Below are 20,213 nucleotides of genomic sequence, written 5' to 3'. Positions count from 1 at the left end.
TTTCGACGCTATCAGAATCTGGAGAAAAATTGTTTTGAATAGTTGCGAAACGAAGACTCGCCTGTTTGTTAAGTCAGCGACAAATTTAAACAAGCACAGACAAGAATCGTGGAAGAATGTCCGTTCCAATGATCAAGATCGGCAGAGCATTCAAAATGTTAATTGCACATTGACGAGGTACTAAGGTTCTTTGTAGTTCTACTATCCCTTCTTTTGGATATACTAATGAGCTCTATCATGAAGTTCTTTCATGGTACCATCTAAACGTTAATACTAAGGTGAAAGCATTCTCGATGCTCTTTTCATGGCACCTGTGAATGAACTACCGAGAATAAATTCGACATTCGCGTCAACAATGTAGTAAGTAATCCTCTTACTGCTTTTCCATATACAGTAACTGAATGTCGTACTGCATTTTTAAAACGAATAAACTTATCTGAACGGTAGTTGTAATTATTATGAATAGTAGTTCTGGTAAGTATTCGGGCCCACGGCGTTGATTACGTTGATGAAGACGTTGGTGCCGCTGCTGGGGCGACGCGCCCCTGGGTCTCTCGCGCTTTCCGGGCCCCCACCGCCGCTGCTGCCGTCACCCGCTTCGTGATTGGTGTTGTTTTTAGAATCCTGCAACCAATATAGAAACTCTCTTATTACGCTGGGTGATAAAAAAGGAAAACGATCGTACTAACAGAAGGCAACAATATCAACCGTGTAATGTTAATTCAGTCGCGAATTATGGCAGAAATTACACGTTTTCGAACCTCATTCCATTCATAACAAATTACGAGGAAAAAATTCTATACTATTAAATGATTATGATGGAAATTGTAAATTTTGCCGCTTAGGCACTTAGATAAGCTTGACAACGACTAAAATCGTTTTTCTTCGTAAACAAGCGTAAAACTATAACATTTGGTTATGTACTCAGATTCCTCACCCCTCGCATCATCTTAGGCGACGGCGGCGAGAGTTCCGAGAGTGAAGTCCGTCGCGAAGCAGTGAAGGGCCACGGGACTCCCGCTGCCCCTGCATTAGCCCCGCTATCAGCCGCCTCTGCAACACCAGCTATGCTACGCTCGCCGTTTGCGCTGCTGGCTCCCTCACTATTTCATAAAGTGAAATTTTCCTTAAAATACAAGGAACATTATTAAAACTCCCGTTCCTGCCGATGTCATGGAAAACTTGTTTCTGGTTTAAGAACAAATAAAAATAAATAAAATAGTTATGTCTAATTTTTTAAGTTTACTTTAGTGTTTTTTTTTCTGTTTTGCCCAATGGTTTGCTTGCAGACAATTCCTTATGGTATTAAGTTCGTCATTTTTACGTCATTGTTCGTAAAAAAATATTAAATAAATAAAAAATGCATTAAAAATTAGTATTTCCTCGCATTGTTTGAGAAAGAAAAATATTGAAACGAAAACAACCGAGTATTTTGAAATCAGTACTGATCTAAATTTAATATGTGGAAATGATTTACAGAAAGATTAGCTGTAACATATTGTGAAAAAATACATAAATTTATAAGTAGGTTACACCAATGGGACATTGGAAACAATTAGAATGTATCAAGTCCATTGATTTTATTGAAAAAAATATATATAAACAGAAATTTGAGTTTTTATTACCCAACTAGGTGTATAGTTTTGTAATGCTACTGAAAAACTAGTGAACTCACCAACCCGCGTGGGCCAGAGTGGTGGACTATGGTCTAAAACCTCTCCTTAAGGGAGACATGCCCAGCATTGGGTTACTTCAGAAGCTTTTACGGGTGTGAGCACAATTCACGAAATTTTAATCGCAATCAAAAAAAAAAGTAAAGACAAACATACATACAATTTGAGAAAACAAATATACGCAACTTAAATCCGGAAAAATAGTTACATTTCCTATGTGCAACAATCGCGAAAACCTAAGAACTCGATATAAATACAATATATAAGCCGTTATGACTGATAACATCCATCGGCCGAAATCGTGTTCTGTGTACACTAATACTCACTTGTTGCCGTTTACATCATTGTTGGGTGTCCACGAACTAGGTATTGTTTCTTCGTTGTGCGGCACGAATGGCAAATCTTCCTCTGGCTCTCGATTTCTCAGCTGGTCGTTTTCATCAATTTCCTCCTGATCATTCTGCGGTACAGGGCCGTTGTTGTTTCTGTAAATGACGATTTGATCACTATTAATCGTATTTTATTACATATCCTTAAATCAGAAAAAAACGGTCCAATGACTCGGCTTCACCACTATGCCGATTCGATATTTAACTCTAATAGTACATATAACATACAATTAATTTATGGATTTATAATACACTAACATTTCTTGATAATCTTCGTGTTTTCGCTGTCGTCGGATTTCTATCAGTTTCAAGTTTTCATTAAAGGGGCTATTACTTGTTTGATTGAAATTTGTAAAATTTCAATTCTCTCATATCACATCTTCGGTGGAAAATGTTTGGATTGACGAGAGAGGATGTGCGAGACGAGAATTGAAAGATTTGTTAGCGTAATATTGTACTGTATTACTGCCAAGAAAGTGTTTATTAACTCTACAACGGACTTGTAGAGAAAGCAAAATCCAAGTGTACTGAGTGGCCCACGTGGGACTCCCGGCTAAAGAAGCAGCAACTTCGAGTATATAACCAGAAATAGAGACGAAATAAGGGCCATATATTCCTGGTAACACATTAGCGATACAGCTCTTATAAATATCAACTCTCGTTTGCACTGAAATATAGACAGGCCAACTACTGACCTGTGTGTACGTCTCCGTATGTTCCAAAAAATATTCTGTATTTATTGTAATAAAGATAATATCTCTAACAATGCCGTGCTGATCTATTCGGTGGTCTAGGAAAAACAGCAAAACATCTAATTACAAAACAAACGGAATCACATTTCATCGGTAATTAAATATTAAATATGTAATTTTGCAATTTTCGTCCATTATAGCAAACCTTGACTTACAATAAGTCAATGATAGCAAAGCTCAAGTTAACTGGTCGACTTGCAGTGAAACAGTTGACGACACCCGTCAATTGTTTCGAACTTGGGCTGGCCAATCGGAGCGCAGTTGTCACAGTAATGATATGGCAGAATAGTTTTCAAACAAATTAAATGACATTTCATCTCTATTTCTGGTTATATACTCGATGAGCAGCAATCAAAAGTAAAACCGCAGCAAACAATGACAGGGGCCCCGTATCGTACGCTAAATATGAAATTATATTAATTAATAGAAACCTGGGACAAAAGATATCAAAGCGCAGATACGGGAGCAGTCACAAAACTGTTTCTTCCGGAGGTGGCAAAGGCTCATAAAATCGTTAAAAAATTAAAATTCACACCCCTTTTTTTATATAATTATGTGGAATATTAAAAAAAATTACTCAACTATGTAAAACTTAATACACCTGCTAAAAATAGAAAAAATAACGCTGTATAAATAAAATCAATACAATTAAATAAATAGAATCAAAACAATAAACACATTAACATAATAAGGTCAACCTATCGAAGTATAAAAAGAAAATTTAAACAAAATAGAATAAGCTAATTCTCATTAAAATCAAAATTTAAAAAAATATTGGTGTTACCACAAGAAACCAAAACAATGTCTTCGAAATATATCGAAGAAGAAACACCAAGGGGAGGAGGAGGTTTTAATGCGTAGGCCTCTGGGTACCTTCCCAGAAGGAGTCAAACATGACCATCTGGTCCGGAACTTTTGTTTTTACGAAGATTCCTCGGAAAAAAAAACTCTACAACCTAAACACGATTCACGCAATGCTTCGCGCGTGATTGCGCCCGCGTCGTAGTAGTACTATAAGGAATTACAATCTATATAAAATAGACGATAATTATGGTGCAAAGGAATTTACTAATCAAGGATCCATTTTTTCTTCCGTACAATTTGGGCGCAAAGATGTAACTGAACTACTATCACATATTTTTGAATAAAAAAATACGGAGAATTCCTAAAAACATGAAATAGAATTTATTAATCACTTGTGCCATTCAAAAATATCGTTCGAACATATAAATGACTGGCAATACATTAATTATATATGGCAATGTCTATGCTTCAAATGGTAGGTAGGTCTAATTGTCTTACATAATATCGACTACTTCTTTAGTAATTTATTAATTACGAGTCCATTACACAGACCTTGATAGTCAATGGTCCATTATCATATTATTATTATATATCTAATAAAGTTGGCTAAAAGACTATGTCCCAAGCTGTTAAACTATATAAATGTCACCTAATTACACGGTCAACACGTTAACGGCACAGATATTTTTTATTCCTGTGTTTGTATTAACTATTTTGTGATTTTAATACATTCATCACTGACTTTTGACTATTCGTTACGGACATTCTCTCGATCAAACACAATTATTAGCTACAAAGAAAGCTGTCGAACCACGACGACATTTCGTCGAACGTGGTATCATTTATTCATATAATTGTCGAATTAAATGTTTCAGCAATTTCTATTAAAATTAAAAAGATTTCAGAATTTTATGACATAAGTTATACTTCGGTACACAATAAGGCCCAAAATTGAAGGGATCGATTGGAAAAAAACGTTTCGTTTTCTCATAATAATAATAACGCTCACAATCAACATAGCCCCGCACTAGGGAAACCCTGTGTCGCGGGTGCCATGGACACACACATAGACAACCACAAATTACACCCAAACTCACGAGAGAAATAAATGTAGGCCATACAAATATTTCTCCCGGCCCGGGAATCGAACCTGGGACCTCTGCGTGGCAGTCCGGCATGGTAACCGTTCGGCCACGGAGGCAGTTAATAAATCGGCTACTAAATAATTAATTAATGCTCTTCAATAATAAATCGGCTACTAATCCAAACATCTTCAAGTAATTCCATTGAAGCTTCGTTCCTAGACAGAGCGCTCGCACAGTAGGGCTCGACACGCGATATATTGCAGCGCAGCTATATTCGTATAGCATCTTAACAGTAATGAGTTTGAATGTGCAAGCGCAACTTACTCGTAGACAAGCGGGCTGTTGTTGATCCAGTACGGCGCAGAAAACGGTTTAGTGGCCTGGTTGCTGTCACGCTGCATGCCGCGTGAATAGGGCAAGTCCGCCGGGTTGCGCTTCACTAGCGGCAGCTCAGTTTCTGAATGTATAATAAACACCATGCTACAATTAAAGTATAAAATATGTACTTATAACTAGTTAAATACAATAACAACAATCAGTTCAGTATAATCTCAACAGGCTTACCATTTCTGCAGTCATCGTTGAAGGCAAGAAAAAAGAAAGAAAAAGTTAACCATTATTATTGAAGAGCATTAATTAATTATTTAGAAACTTATTTATCATTTATTAATAGTTGATTTTATACCCTCCCTGCAACTACTATTAACAATAAACGACTTTGACTACACGTGGCTTTTCCGCAGAGTGTCGTAAAATGTAGTTTGATCTTGTTTTAAATACTAACAAATACAATGAAATTAGGAAACGTGATCTAGAAACTAATATGCGAGGTCGTAAGTCCTTAATTTTAAATTTAAAAAAATATAGTTATACGGGCTCAAACGAAAATGACTAATTTTCAAGATAATAAAACATTTTCTAAACATCCTGACAACCGTTGACTCTAAAATTTATCATATTAAAAAAATATACGTTGACGCGTGGCTTGCATGTGCTTAGTAGCCTGTATGTTTTTTAAGTGTGACGGAAGACTACGCTATGTACGGACGGACACTCGCATAATAATGAAAGGGGCGTGAGAGACCAGCTCTATACAACGCGAGTGTTAGTTACCATATATGTCTTATTATAGTATGTTACAAGTTTCTTATTAATTCCCTAAAGTTAAAATTTATTTCTGAGGTAAATCATATACTACTTTAATAAATGTATTTTATTATTAGTATTATTTTTGCAAGCCATAGAGCTTCTTGTGAAAGAGTTCGTTTCAAGGAAGTACTGCCGCCTTACCTATTTCTGCCGCCAAGCAGTAATGTTAACATTACTGTGTTCCGGTTTTGAAGAGTAAGTAAGGGTGCTGGTGAAATTACAGGCACATGGGACTTGTCAACTTATGTCCCAGGATGACGGGCGCAGTGGCAGTGCCCCTCAAATCTTTGTGATTTGAAGCTCTGAGTGGCATTACAACTGTTACGGGCAGGCGTGTAGGTTACCATCATGCGTACGACTTGTTCGTCCCGTCACTCGATAGTATTAAAAAAATAAATACTCCACGGACTTAGCCAAATTAAACGTAATTCCCAGCATAATTACCTTCATTGTACAGTGGGACCGGGTATTCGGAGTACGGTGGCAGAGACTCCGAGTAGTTGGAGTCCGAGCGCAATGGTTGTGTTGGCTCGGGCGGGGCGCTTGGGGGTTCTGGCGGTTTCATCGGATCGCGCGACGCATTACCTACTGCAAATAAAAAAACTGTTTATAAACTTAAAACAATAAGCTTCGTATATGAAAACCAGACTTCAGTTAGCACCTTGACATTTTATTATTCTTATTACCACTCCCAATTTAACGAAAATAAACGTTAATAATAATAAAAAAATCTCCTAACAACTAAATACTTTTAGTACCTTTTTATGAGTTATTTTAATAGGGGGACAGATTGATAATGATAACACGTTGAATGGTAAGTATTAACATTTGACCTATGATGACATTAGCACTATTTAGAAAGGTAAAATGAATAATGATAATACAAAAGACAAATGAAGTAACCTAAGCCCGTGTTCGTGTATCTATATCTCTATATAAATAGCTCGGCTGTCTTCAACGGCAACGTCCTTGAGTTACCAAAGTGGTAAACTCGGTTTCTATTCAAAGATTCTCTATTGCAGCGATATGAACAATAATAATGTCAAATCATAGAAAACACATAAGGGATTCATCAAGCATTATGTTTAGTCGCTGTAGAGCTCCTTCTGAAAGAGTTCGTCCAGGGAAGTACTGCCACCTTATCTATTTCTGCCGCCAAGCAGTAATGTCAGCACTACTGTGTTCCGGTTTTGAATAGTAAGGGTGCTGGTAAAATTACAGATACAATGGGACTTGTCAACTTATGTCTCAGGGTGAAGGGCGCAGTGGCAGTGCCCCTCAGATCTTTGCGATTTAAAGTTCTAAGTGGCACTGCAACTGTAATGGACAGGCATGTAGTTTACCATTTAGGCGCACGACTTGTTCATCCCATTACTTGAAATTCTAAAAAAAAATGTTTTTAGCCATAATCACTTTTCGCGCAATATGGCGAATAAGTACCTATTAGTCAGGCCTTGAAAAAAAAAGTCACTTGAACTTATTCGCAAGGTAACGAACTTGTCAGTTTAAATTGATGCTGGGGTGCACGAAAGGAACATTCTTTCCATTTGCATTATGGAATATTTGTACTAAGTTTTATCTTTGTAAGGTCAAGGAATAAGTACGATTTTTTATACAAACATTTTACCCTTTTTCACCCTCGTAGGAGTTGAGTTTCGGAAAATCCGCTCTTAGGGTCGTATTCCAGAACTCTACTCAATACTCACGCCTACACTAACATATCCTCAAGTTTTCATGTTTCAAAGGCTACAGTTTTTGCTGTGCGCACTTCTACCAGTGAATTGCTCCGGACCATACTTCTTTACATACCTACACAGATAAATATAGCTAATCTGTTTAAAGCCTAATATAAAACAAGTATGCACTACGTACGCACAACAAGATGCCTAAAATATAGATACACATTAACTTCGCTTAAAAATCACAAATATTCTATTTGAGTTCTAAGTTTTAAATTGATGATTGTATAATAATTAAGCTTCTTTTACGTTTGTTTTTATTCAGATTAAGTTACAATGAAATAAAATTGTCTGAATAAAATTGTTCTTGGTGCACATGGGACCATGTGCCATAAAATAACTTCAACACCCTATGGTGTTGAAGTTATTTGCATAATTGATGCATAAACTCTGTCTACCCCACCGTGATCTGAAGCTGAGACAAGTGCGAAAATATCACAAATACATATCCATAAATGTTGCATTCAACCACGGAAGAAAAAAAAACAACTGTATATATTGTTCTGTGCATGTAAGTCATTAAACTGTGTTTATCAGATTTATATTAATTGCATATGTATAAGTAATTGTTGCGTAAAATTGCACAGGGCACAACAATTTGCAATTTGAAAAGGAAGACATCACACCACTGATAACAACGCCGCCGCGCCCTCGCGCCACATTAAAGGCCCATTTAGATGGAGAGAGTTTATAGTACGCTTCGTGACGAAAAATCGTACGTGATTATCGTAAGCAGTAATCGCCATAAGATAATCGTATCATAATGTTTACATTGAGGCAAGAACTAAAATTCGCCTACGATTATGTCATACGAGATTCGCAAGCAACTTAATCGCCTCCTCGACTGTTTACACGGAGAAATATGTAGTAAGGAGATTCTTGCTTACGAGTTTTCGACTTGTCTAAACACGATCTCGTATGACATTTTTTCAAGTTCATACGATTATCGTACAAATCGGTTCAAACCGTTTTCAGTACGAGAATTGCCATTCGAGTTCAGTGATTACTGCGGTATTGACTATGAATATATCAAAATGACGCAAAAATCATTCAAATTTGGAACTGCTGTATTAAGTTCATTGCTCTGTATAGAATTTTTTTTTTTTTAATTTTATAACATTTCTTAACCCTTTTTTTTTCCTTTTCGTTTCCTTAATTCTTGTCTTGGAAAAGCAGTGATAATCAAAACACCCTCGCGCACTGTTCTCATGGTAGAAACGGCTGGCACAAAAACTCGAAATACGATTTTTGCTTTCAAGTTCTGTTTACACGGAGACGTTCAATATTGAAAGGCGTGGCGATTATCGCTCACGTGTAAGGGCGATAATCGCGAATGTTTAGACAATGAAAGTTTTTTATATAGAGTTCTTAGGTTTTCGCGATTGTTACACATAGGAAATGAAACTATTTTTACGGATTTAAATCGCGTATACTTGTTTTTTCAAACAAACCGACGTTTCGGGCCCTTTACAGGTCCCATGGTCACGGTTGACTGAGGTGGTACAGTCTTCAACCAGTTATGTCTAATATTAATGCAAACCACCCTATTTTTTCACTATAGTTACAATAGTCATTAATTAAATACCTTATTTTTAATTTTACAAAGAAAACATTCCAATTTACGCTACGTTAAGTTTTACAAATTATTTTATTGAATTAATTTTTATTAAGTTTAATTTATTATTAATTATTAATAGAAATTAGAATAAACTAAAACATTAATTAGTACTGCAGTCTTATGTCTGTTTGGGATTTTTCATTAGAGGAAATACTGGATCCCAAACTGGTGGTACGGAGAAACCATCTTCCCTGTTGAAATTAGGATGTTTTTTAATTTCAATGGCCTCTCGCAGCATCCTGGGCAGATAACAGACTTCTTTTGCAAGGACCTAGGGTTTGTCAAACATCATTGAATGTGTAGGTTTATCCATGACATGCTCGCATTCTAACGTTAAGTAAAGTTTTTTATATTCTTTCGATAATCGTATCTTCGAGACGAGAAACTCTCTCCATCGAAATGGGCCTTAAGCGCCGCCAATTTCTATGAAGTGGTTAAGCTTTGTAATATGATTAAATGAAAAAAAAAACCTATAATTACTCCATTATGTGGTAACGTACCTAAAGCAAATTAATAAAATTAGAACAAGTCATTACTCATTACACATTATTCTCACTACGCTACGCCTCAAGTATGTTATATTAATATGTGTAGATAAATACATACATACAGGTTTTTTAGATAACAACAGAACTCTGCTCTGTCTATTGAACATGAATTGAAATCTACGACAATATGTTTGTGATCCTGAGGTTACATGCATAGCTAACATTTAACATAACCTGTAAATGTTATATTTTCTAGATTTTTTAAAAATATACATGAATATCGAGTTCATAGGTTATCGCGATTGTTATACATTGGAATGAAACTATTTTTTCGGACCTAAATCGCGTATATTTGTTTTTTCAAACAAACCGGCCATCAGCTGTGACCATGAGACTTCAAAAGGACTCGAAACGTTGGTTTTTAAATCCGAAAAATAGTAACATTTTCAAGAAATAAATATGTGCATCATACCGATATCAAGTCTTTGATCGATTTTTCGTCTGCGAAGAAATATGTACAGTACGACGGCGAAGATCACGAAGATAATTATTATGGACGTGATCACGAACCATATGTACCATGGTGGAGACTCAGATTGTCCTTGGTCGTCGAGCGATACGCAGAAATCGCCAGTCACGTCCTGCACATATCTGAAAATAATTAAATTCTTAATATAATGTGACAATAATTATTAAAGGTATATTCTATCCTACCTTTAGACAAGATAGAAATTCTAGGATATCAAAATGTCCACAAATGGTGTAAAAATGTCCATAAATGGTGCAAATAGAGTTGTAAATATCATTTAGTTAAAAATGTTACTTCGTACGTGACCAATTTCAGTGATATAAGATAAATAATAAATGTTTATTATAGGCAACTTGGTTACAGTTTAAACAATTACAACGAAATAAAATTTGAAGTACAATATGTACACAAATAATATGCGTGTTATACTTTACTTTGGCCACGGTGATTTCGTAACTTTGTAAATTCGGGACATTGCACTGGATTCGGGATCAGACGAAAAATAAGGGGAAATTCTCGGATTTCTGTCATCTGGCAACCCTATGCCATTAATCGTCGAGGACGGCTCAAAAGGGCAAAATACCCAGAGCCGTGAAAACCAATTTAAAATAATCGTCGAGGATAGTGCAAATCCGCGCTACATACGCGGATTTGCACATTGGTAAAAGGCGCGTGTCTTCACTACACCAAATTTTACAGTAAAGGGATTTAACGTTATTTATTACTTTGTTATTTCCATAGCTACGTTTTCATTTTTGCACAGTAAGCATTAATGTATAGATAGGATCTACAGATTGATAACAATAGATTTCTTTATATCACGTATTTCCGTTTCCGTATATCTAATTTGGTTAGAGGGGGGCGTTTAAAAGAAAAGCACTTAAAATGTTTGCTTTTTAAAATAAGCACTTAAGCACGCTTTTTTATTTTAAGCGTAAGCGTTGGTCAGTTCTATACTCAACAATTTCATTTTTTACTACGTGCCTAAGTTTCAAGTCCCACCATTTATGTTTCTTATACAAATTAATTCGTCAATGTGAATAATAATTTTATAAACAAAACTCGTGTTTTACGAAGAAAGTTACTACACTTAAAATCTTTAGCGGTCTAATCTTGCTTTTCGCTATCAACACAACGTTGCAAACTTTTTTTACATAAAAGTTTAAGCGCTTAAACGTAAAGCGTCTAAGGGTCGCATTCCATAACTCTACTCAATACTCAAGTCGTAACTTGAGTATTGCAGTGCGCGCTGAAAATCATACTCAAGTCCTTGCCATTAGGGACGTATTTCCAGTGCTTAAAATCATACTCAAGTCTGCTCAAGTCCTGACTTGAGCATTGAGTAGAGTTCTGGAATACGACCCTAAAACAGCACGCTTTTTTTAAAAAGCTACAACGTTTTAAAAATAAGCAGTTTTTCCCATCTCTGAATTTGTTTACCACGACATATACGCGGATTTGATTTGAACACTAAATTACCGCAATGGAAACTCTTAATCCAATGCTACTTACGCGTAATTGCACTATCACCGACGAAATGTCGTTATCAATTCACACAGACAGAACGCACACAGTGATGCGCGTAAAACAACGATCACGCCATAATCGTCTCACACATCTACATGTATAAGCAACAGTACCTACCCACGCACAACCTGTCGTCATCAACACACACCAAAACCTCAGAGAAATAAATTGATCTCCCAGAGCAAAAACTAGAGATGCCACGAATATTCGGCAACTATTCGGTATTCGGCCTATTCAGCCACTTTTTTTAATATTCGGTTGATACTCCGTATTCGGCCGAATAGTCGTAGTATTCGACCGAATATCAAATGATGGAAAAAACACATTATTCAAAATGTATCATACATTTTACAATGTATTGTACAAATGTATTTTAATCACGAATGATTGCTTTAATACTTAAAAATCAGTGGCAGATTGTGATAAATGAAAACAATGTTTTTATCATTGGTTGGTAACAAACGATTACGCTTTTCCTCATAAACAATTCCTGCTTATAGCCTCTTACTACAAACGCTACTGCCAGGAGACGAAATATAAAACTTAGCAAATTTTGACAGGCTTGGAGACTGCTTTGCTTTTGCTGACCACCACTTATAAAGTTTCAGTTTAAAGTTACAGTTTTCAAATAAGAATAAATTTCATGTGCAATAGAACTTTTCTCCATATCCTCATCATTTTGCATATTATCTGTAGCGATCTCTTCAAAACAGGTCCACAAACTGTCATGTATTGATTTTATCGTTTTATCATTTTTCAACAAAAACACCCCAGACCGGTTATCTTCGCACGCAGCGCAAAAGCGCAAAAGACAGGTCCCGCGTGAAATGCACAGATCGTACGCCGAGCATTCGGCAGCCGAATATTCGGCGTTTCGGCCGAGAGCGTGGCCGAATATTCGGTATTCGGCCAAATCACTATTCGTGGCATCTCTAGCAAAAGCCATCTTAAAATTGCACGATATCCCAATAGTTGCTGAACAGTGTGTAACTCAATTAGATTACCATTTGTTGTTTTTTCATCGGGCATGTAACGACAAAAAAAAGATAGAAAGTGTTCGTGTTCGGTGATTTTTATAGCTAATTAGACGGTCGTAATCGCACTGGGCCCTGGGCCACATACATTAATAACATGTTTTTTTAATGAGATATACATTCCATGCTAGTCAGCCGTATGATCTACTGCGCGGACACCAACGGATATGTCCACTGAAGACTTCATATAGCACCTGAAGTCCTTTACAAATAATTTCATTGCAAAACAACTACATCCACCGCTTTATAAAGATCTCGTAAATACAGTCAAAAGATGACGCAATAATTTATTATTGTTCTCTATACAAATCCAATATAGTTTATTATTATCATTTGAAACGAATGGAAATCTATGTTTTGGCTATGTGTCGCTCGGAGATATTCGATGTTTTTGGTTTTTGTACACTTTTTTCCATGTCTCTATAATAAATATTGTTGTTTGCTCTTTTTCTATCGAGATAAATTTGGCGATGTGCATTTTCGGTGAATTCCTTAATACGCATGTTCTTATTTTATTGTTTGTTACTTAAATAGTTTCGCACAAATACGCTATTTGCCCCATACTTCGATCAATTGCAACCCGAACGAATTGGTTGTGTAGCGTCCATATTCGCACGTCACTTTGCGGAAGCTCCTTTCGATCAGCTGTGCACCAATCCAACGGAGTTGAAGCAACGGCGCACTGGCACAAAGTCAAGAGCTCGTCAAGCTTTTGTTTACATTCATCTCTATGATGCTTGCCATTTCAAAGTTCAAAGTGAAGGTTGAAGCACTCGGGATATTCACTTGCGGAAGCAAATGTTTCGTAGCGTTCTTTCTTAGTGTTACTAAGCCTCTAACTGCGCTCCAGCCTACACTTGTGACTCCCATGCTTAAATGTGGCCGTGGATCGAAGGAAAATTGAATTCTGTCAAATCTGACTTGATTTTATGAGAATTATGAAACGATGTTACTACGTAGTCAGTAGGTACTTCTTCATAAACTTTAAATCCTATACAAATCGTGTAGCATTGACTTGCTCAAATGACATCGACAGAAGCCTGTTTAAATTCTTCGCAATATTTGTTCCAAATTTTGTTGAAATAATTTTTTTTTTAAATGGTTTACAAAACTAATCAAATTGTAATTCCAAACACTTTTTTACTGCTGGCAACCTAGCTATGTGCTCCGTTAGTGAATATTGGAATTTAATAGTTTTTTCGTGATTTATTATGCAAAATAATTGGTTGGATCACTTGGACAAAAAGCCACGGTAACGATCCGTTTAGCTCTTTGAGGTTGTTTCTAGAAATGAATTTGAAATATTATAATTAAGCCACTTGTGGAATTTCTTAGTAATTCTTCTCAAAAGGATTGCGATGAGCAATGTTTATTTAATTTAACAATTCCAAGTGTAATTTGCTTGCCTATGACATAAAGGCATTCAGATTTACGTTTAATCACACCTCAAATGTATTTTTCTCTCTTATTCACACCCTTTTTGTTGACAATATTGTTTCTGACTTCCTGCAGGCAGCAGGTTAGAGTACACCACACTCTTTCCTGTTTCTATTTAGTCTTCCGTAAGTTTTTGCACATATCTGCATGATCAACAAATCTATTTAATTCTACATGAAAGTTAAAAACTTTTTTACAACCTGCCGTACATTTCACTGATGGAAGACCATTAAACATTGTAGGAATGAAATAGACCTTCGTTTCGTTCGTACGGGTATATTAAATTATATAAAATTTTTTGTTTAAAGTCTCCCGCTTTTTCTTTATGGATATAGTATATTTTTTAACATTTTCTTAAAACAAAATGTACCATATTATGATTTCGCGTGTATAATTATTTTCATTAATAAATATTATAACCAACATAATATAATAAATTAATGAACATAGAATTTACAAAAAAATTGACATTTGTTACATATTTAATACAGGTTAATTTTTTTACACACTCATAGTCCCGCTGTAGGGAAACCCTGTATCGTGGGTGCCATGGACACACACATAGACAACCACAAATTACACCCAAACTCACGAGAGAAATAAATGAAGGTCATACAAATATTTCTACCGGCACGGGAATCGAAACCGGGAGCTCTCCGTGACAGGCATGGTAACCGTTCGGCCGCGGAGGCAATTTGACATTAAATAAACAAACATTAAATAATGGACATTGCCATGTTGAAACTAGTGTTGCCCAAATGCAAGACAAGACTAACTCAGTCTTGCGTCATCGTCAGTACGCCTGATCTTGGTATTGCAGATTCAGTCTTGATCTCAGTCTTGCTGCAAGAGTCTCGCAAGTCTTGCAATTACCTATTACTACTTAATAGATATGAAACAGATACCGATTATTGTAAGTCGCAGATTATCATAATGTTTGACCATTACCAGTATCGTATCATACTACGATTCTTTTAAACTTTAATCTTAAAATATATTTACATGAAACGGAGCACAAGACAGCGTCAAAATGTACGGACAACGGCACATCAGACTACACGTTTTTGTTCGAAAATCGCCTCCAGTGCAAAGGAACAAGATACGTCAATGTGTAGCTTGATATGCTGGCGTGTACACGGCAACACTAACGACAGCCATCTTGCTATTTTTATAAGTCCATACCAATCGAGAGCTCCAATATATAGAGTTCAATATTGAATAAATTCAAATATTTTTTTTTTTAATAAAGCGGCGTCTTTATCGGTAAATTAACAAATAGGATATCACCAACGGATGGCAAATCCAAATAATTATGGCTTCTCAGGGCTGCTCTTTCAAACTACATAAGCGCTCAATCGTATAAAAGAGATAGAGCATAATATTGACTGCAAATACTATTTACTATATTATATACTCGACCTATTACGCTTATTTCCATAAATGAGGCTGTGATTGAGTTAGTAGTTTTACATATTGATTGATTACAGTTTTAGGCAAAATTCGTAAAAATTTAACCCATTTGACGTCAAACTACTACTACTAGTTACGTAATTATGATACGCAAGAGTCTCGCAGACTCAGTCTCATTCTTGCTAAAATCTTGCAGGATCATTCTTGGTCTAGGTCTTGTTACAATTAGATGGTATTAGCCTTGGTCTTAGACCAAGACCAAGATTGCAAGACCAACACTGATTTTGGGCAACACTGGTTGAAACTGTACTCGATTTTACTGTCTAGTGAATAAAATTAAACTATTCACCACGATTTGTTTTGTAACTTACTAATAAAAAAATAACTTTCTTGTGAAGCTTTTGTAAACAAAAAATTGGTCAATAAGAAAAGGTATATAAACTTTAGCCCGATGCTTAAGGTGGTTATTATAAAATACTGACCAATTTTAATATTAGTATACCATGAGTACTAAAACCTAAACTTACCCTTTCAAACACTTCCCGCAATCCGATATAGATGTGATGCAAGGTATGTGTTTAGGAGGTTCACGTTTGTATTTATCGCAGTTCAAGCACTCTTGACAATAGTATAACTTTGGTACGCAGTAGAAGCCGACGGGACATTGAGGATCTTCAGAGCAGGACGTCGGCTGTGCGCTCGCACTCAGCATCGACGTTGCCATCGCGCTCACCAACAATGATCTTAAAACATAAACATTGTTACAATACTTATCAGGACGTTGTTATCAAAGGTGTAAGAGATGGAAACTGATATATTAGTACCTATATGTATACTTAACAATTAGGTTCTAAACAGCTGAAATGTACCTAGATAATTTGCAGGTTTGTTTTTCTCTACTAATTTTAGTGGGAATTTCTGTTATTTAAATATTGTTTTAAATAAGTTAAAAAAATCTAATTACAATTAAATAATGTTAAATAATATTCGAGTGTAGTAACCTGAAATATTATTCAAAATTTAACGTTAATTTACTCGATACTTAAATAATAAAACTTGCCACCGAAATTAAGCCTTAAGTAGAGAAAACTAACCTAAAAATTACCCGCCTAGTACAGTCAAGAACACATCAAGCTTGACACTTTGGACTTTGGATCGTTCTTGTTGCAAGCGGCATAGAGTTAAATTTAAACCTTTAGTGTCAAGCTTGACGTGCTCTTGACCCTGTACCTAAACAAAAACAACAAAAAAATATCAAAGTTAAAATTGAAAACACGTATCAAGTTATTAATATATAGAGTATACATTTTCTAAATAAAATCTATTTTGTATATTTCAGCATGGTATGCAACAAATCCCTTACTCGACAAAAGAAACTTCTTAAATGCATCGGAAATACAGATTTCTAACTTGTACGCACAAGTAGGTACAGGGTCCAGAGCACGGTCAAGCTTGACACTTAAGATTTAAATTCAACTCTATGCCGCTTACGATAAGAACGGTCCAAAGTACAAAGTCTCATGCTTGACGTGCTCTTGACTGTACTAATAAACAAACATGAAACGTCAACACTTACAAATAACATTTAACGGTTAACGTGTTACTAAAAAGCCGGTTACTTCGATTATGTTCATATCGTTCATGACTAACTTAATTTGATAATATTTATTAATACGTTTAGGAATATTCACTGCGCTTTGTTAAATTTTAATAATTAATCGCAGTGTAATTAGTTCTAATATAACTATCAGTATGCAAATACCTACCATTAAATTATCAAATGTAAATTTATAACAACAAGAGTGAGAAAACAAAAAAGTAAAAAATAAACAAAGTTCAGGCTTCACTATTTCAGTTCCACAAAAACGTGCTACATTATAAAAAACAAAAGAAATAATCAAAACTTTGCGACCTACTCGATTTTGGTTTATCTCACACATAGGGACGTTAATGAGCGACCAAACAACAAAATGGTACACGATGTGTAACACACAAATTGTATTATTGTAGTACATATTGTGATGGAATTTAATAATAAATTATAAGTATGAACAGCAATAAATGCGTGACGTAAATGACAAGCCTCCAGAATGATGAGTCATAACCTCATAACACGGCAATGGCAAAGATATTGCTTTATCAGAACCTAATTTCACAATCAATATCAATGAGGACACCAAAGGAATTGGTTAAATGCGTAATGAAAATAAGGGCCTATTTCAAAAACAACAATTACAGTAAGTTTTATAATTTACACAATAAGCTGTTATGAATTAATGTCCGTAAGAACGTCGACCTGTTCTGACACCTGTTTAAGGCTCTAAGTAAAATAAATATAAATTCCCGATTGTTGAAATGAAATACACATAATACCTATTATGCTAATTAACATGTAGTGGGGCCTATGTGGGTGGACTACGATGATGCATTACAACGAAACGTTAGAAATAGTGCCATCTTTAACTGTAATAAAAGCCCTAACGTTATGAATTAACTCGTTCTTTTGTTCGTAAACACGAATATGTTGCAATAATAGTTATTATATTAACCTATCGTCTGCGCTGCAGAACACCATGAGTAATACGGACCGAGATATGCAAAAAGAAAAAGGGTATCGCGAAAGAGAGACAAATAGCTCGTGATCCCTAATGCGAGAAGAGATGTAACTACGAGTCGTCGATCCGCTTATTCACGCACTATCCTAATTTACTCTAAATCCACACGTGTCCTGAAATCCCGCGCTTGCACCTAAATGGACGATGATGCAATCTCGGATGGTGAATACACCGTAACAGTATCAAAAGTAAAAACTAAAAAAATCTGAAAGACTGCATAACATAAAATGACTAATGACATTCAATGGAATGTTGTTGGTATTACATATGCCCATTTATAGAGATTTTATACTTGACTCGGGCACATTACGGAGCGCATTGTAGTGGAGACGACAGTAACTTCACGATAAATAAAGTCGCGTATGTGTGAGTCAGGGAAAAATACACATAAAAACTGTCAATTTTAAACTGGCTATTGTAATTGGAATTACAAGTATTAATAAATTGTTATTTTAATGTGTATACTGAAACTGAACTGATCCGAAAATAGCAAAAGGTCTCAAAGTGGTTTTCCAACCCACAAATTTGTGGCTTGTCGCGTAACATTAACGACCTAAATTCGAATAACATACGTTTCATAAGGTTTTTTAACTCTATTATAGTTGATCATCGTTACCATTCTTTAGTTCATGCGGCTTGCGCCCTACACAGATGATTGACATAAATACTAGCAACTAACGACTATGACTCTTTTAAACGAAGAAAACATCGTAAAATATCAACATCACCTATCCATTTTAGGTTTTGCTGTCATAGCCTCGGCTAATAAAACATTCCATGAAATATACTGCGTATATACATCCACTGCACGCCCTTTTCCCATCAGTATAGGAAGGAACCACAGCTTTCCACTTGCCACAATTCTGACACATATCTTTTGCCTCATCTCATGCATCAATTCTTTCATGCACGCTTACCTGACCTTTGGTTAGGAATAAACTATTAAACTTTAATAAATAAACCTTAATTATAAGGATTTATTTATTAGAAATAAATATACATACGTTCGACATACAAGGTACCAAGTCGCTACAGGTGTATACAGCACTAAACATTTAGACTTAACCAATGAAATACCAAGAATAATCTAAAATAATAAGATTGAAACAATTGCTTGCACATGCTAAAAAGTTGTTTAGTGTTCCCTACATAAAAGATGTCTAAGTCACTGTCTCTGGGCACTGTCAAGTCATTGTATGACTGCATGAGTCTGTTCAAGGTGATTATGTATACCTTCCGAGATTAGTTCGGCGACTAGATAAAACAAATTATTTGGTAATGGGCACTCTACGAGGAACGTTTACGTTGATGAGGGCCAGTGCCTCTAGCGACGATATACCTCCATGCACCATCCCGTGCAGAGTTCCTATGTCAGCAAATTCAACGTCTGGTTTCAAGAGAACGCATTCTGAAATATTTTAGCTGAGTATTATATTCAGCACGGTAGGGAGAAATATGCCAGAAAACGAGTAAAGTTACGTTGCAACCGTTCGAAACTTTCAGAATGAATTCTATAATGTGGATTCCAGAATAATTCAAGGATCACACAGATCTAAGAGATCATCATATTTCATTCATTATTTTTTGACAAGTGAGCAGTATTTAAAAGACGATAAGGCAATACAGCTCAGATTGTACAAGTACAATACGATAGTAAAAAATATCTCTTTGTACTTACCGATACATCGAAGTCCTAATACATAAAATAACAAACAGCCACGCAAAGTATGTCTGTCTTTTAAAACAGCACCTTTAAAACTAACCAACAGAGTTCCAAATTTAACGAATATTGGTGTATCTTAATTCTGGATACAGACAATAATGTAAACCATGACACTAACTATTGTCCTTTCGTTCATGTTTCAACACGTCATAACTTAACACACCATTAGTAACGGAGCGTTAACCATAAGCACCTTATTCATTGGTAGTAAGGTTGATATTTCATTGATACATGCATTTTT

The 20,213-nt window shown here is 35.6% G+C and overlaps 1 protein-coding gene across 2 annotated transcripts; it reads right to left on the bottom strand.

Annotated features, from left to right (window-relative positions):
* LOC113235288 lies at window positions 1-16,372 on the bottom strand. Of its 2 annotated transcripts, none has more exons than XM_026470945.1 (7): window positions 16,162-16,372; window positions 10,170-10,348; window positions 6,297-6,440; window positions 5,028-5,160; window positions 2,000-2,158; window positions 938-1,103; window positions 1-624 (listed from the first exon to the last, which is right to left on the bottom strand). In XM_026470945.1, the coding sequence occupies exons 1-7, from the start codon at window positions 16,356-16,358 to the stop codon at window positions 457-459; spliced, it is 1,146 nt and encodes a 381-aa protein (XP_026326730.1). In that variant the 5' UTR covers window positions 16,359-16,372; the 3' UTR covers window positions 1-456. The 2 variants fall into 2 exon arrangements, with proteins under 2 accessions (XP_026326730.1, XP_026326732.1); XM_026470947.1 differs by having other exon boundaries at window positions 2-558; window positions 1,081-1,126.
* Window positions 16,373-20,213: the final 3,841 nt, after the last annotated feature.

This window comes from Hyposmocoma kahamanoa, unplaced genomic scaffold (assembly GCF_003589595.1).
Source record: "Hyposmocoma kahamanoa isolate Upper Pololo Valley unplaced genomic scaffold, ASM358959v1 87, whole genome shotgun sequence".
Classification (NCBI taxonomy): Eukaryota; Metazoa; Arthropoda; class Insecta; order Lepidoptera; family Cosmopterigidae; genus Hyposmocoma; species Hyposmocoma kahamanoa.
This window is presented reverse-complemented; position numbering and strand designations above follow the sequence as displayed.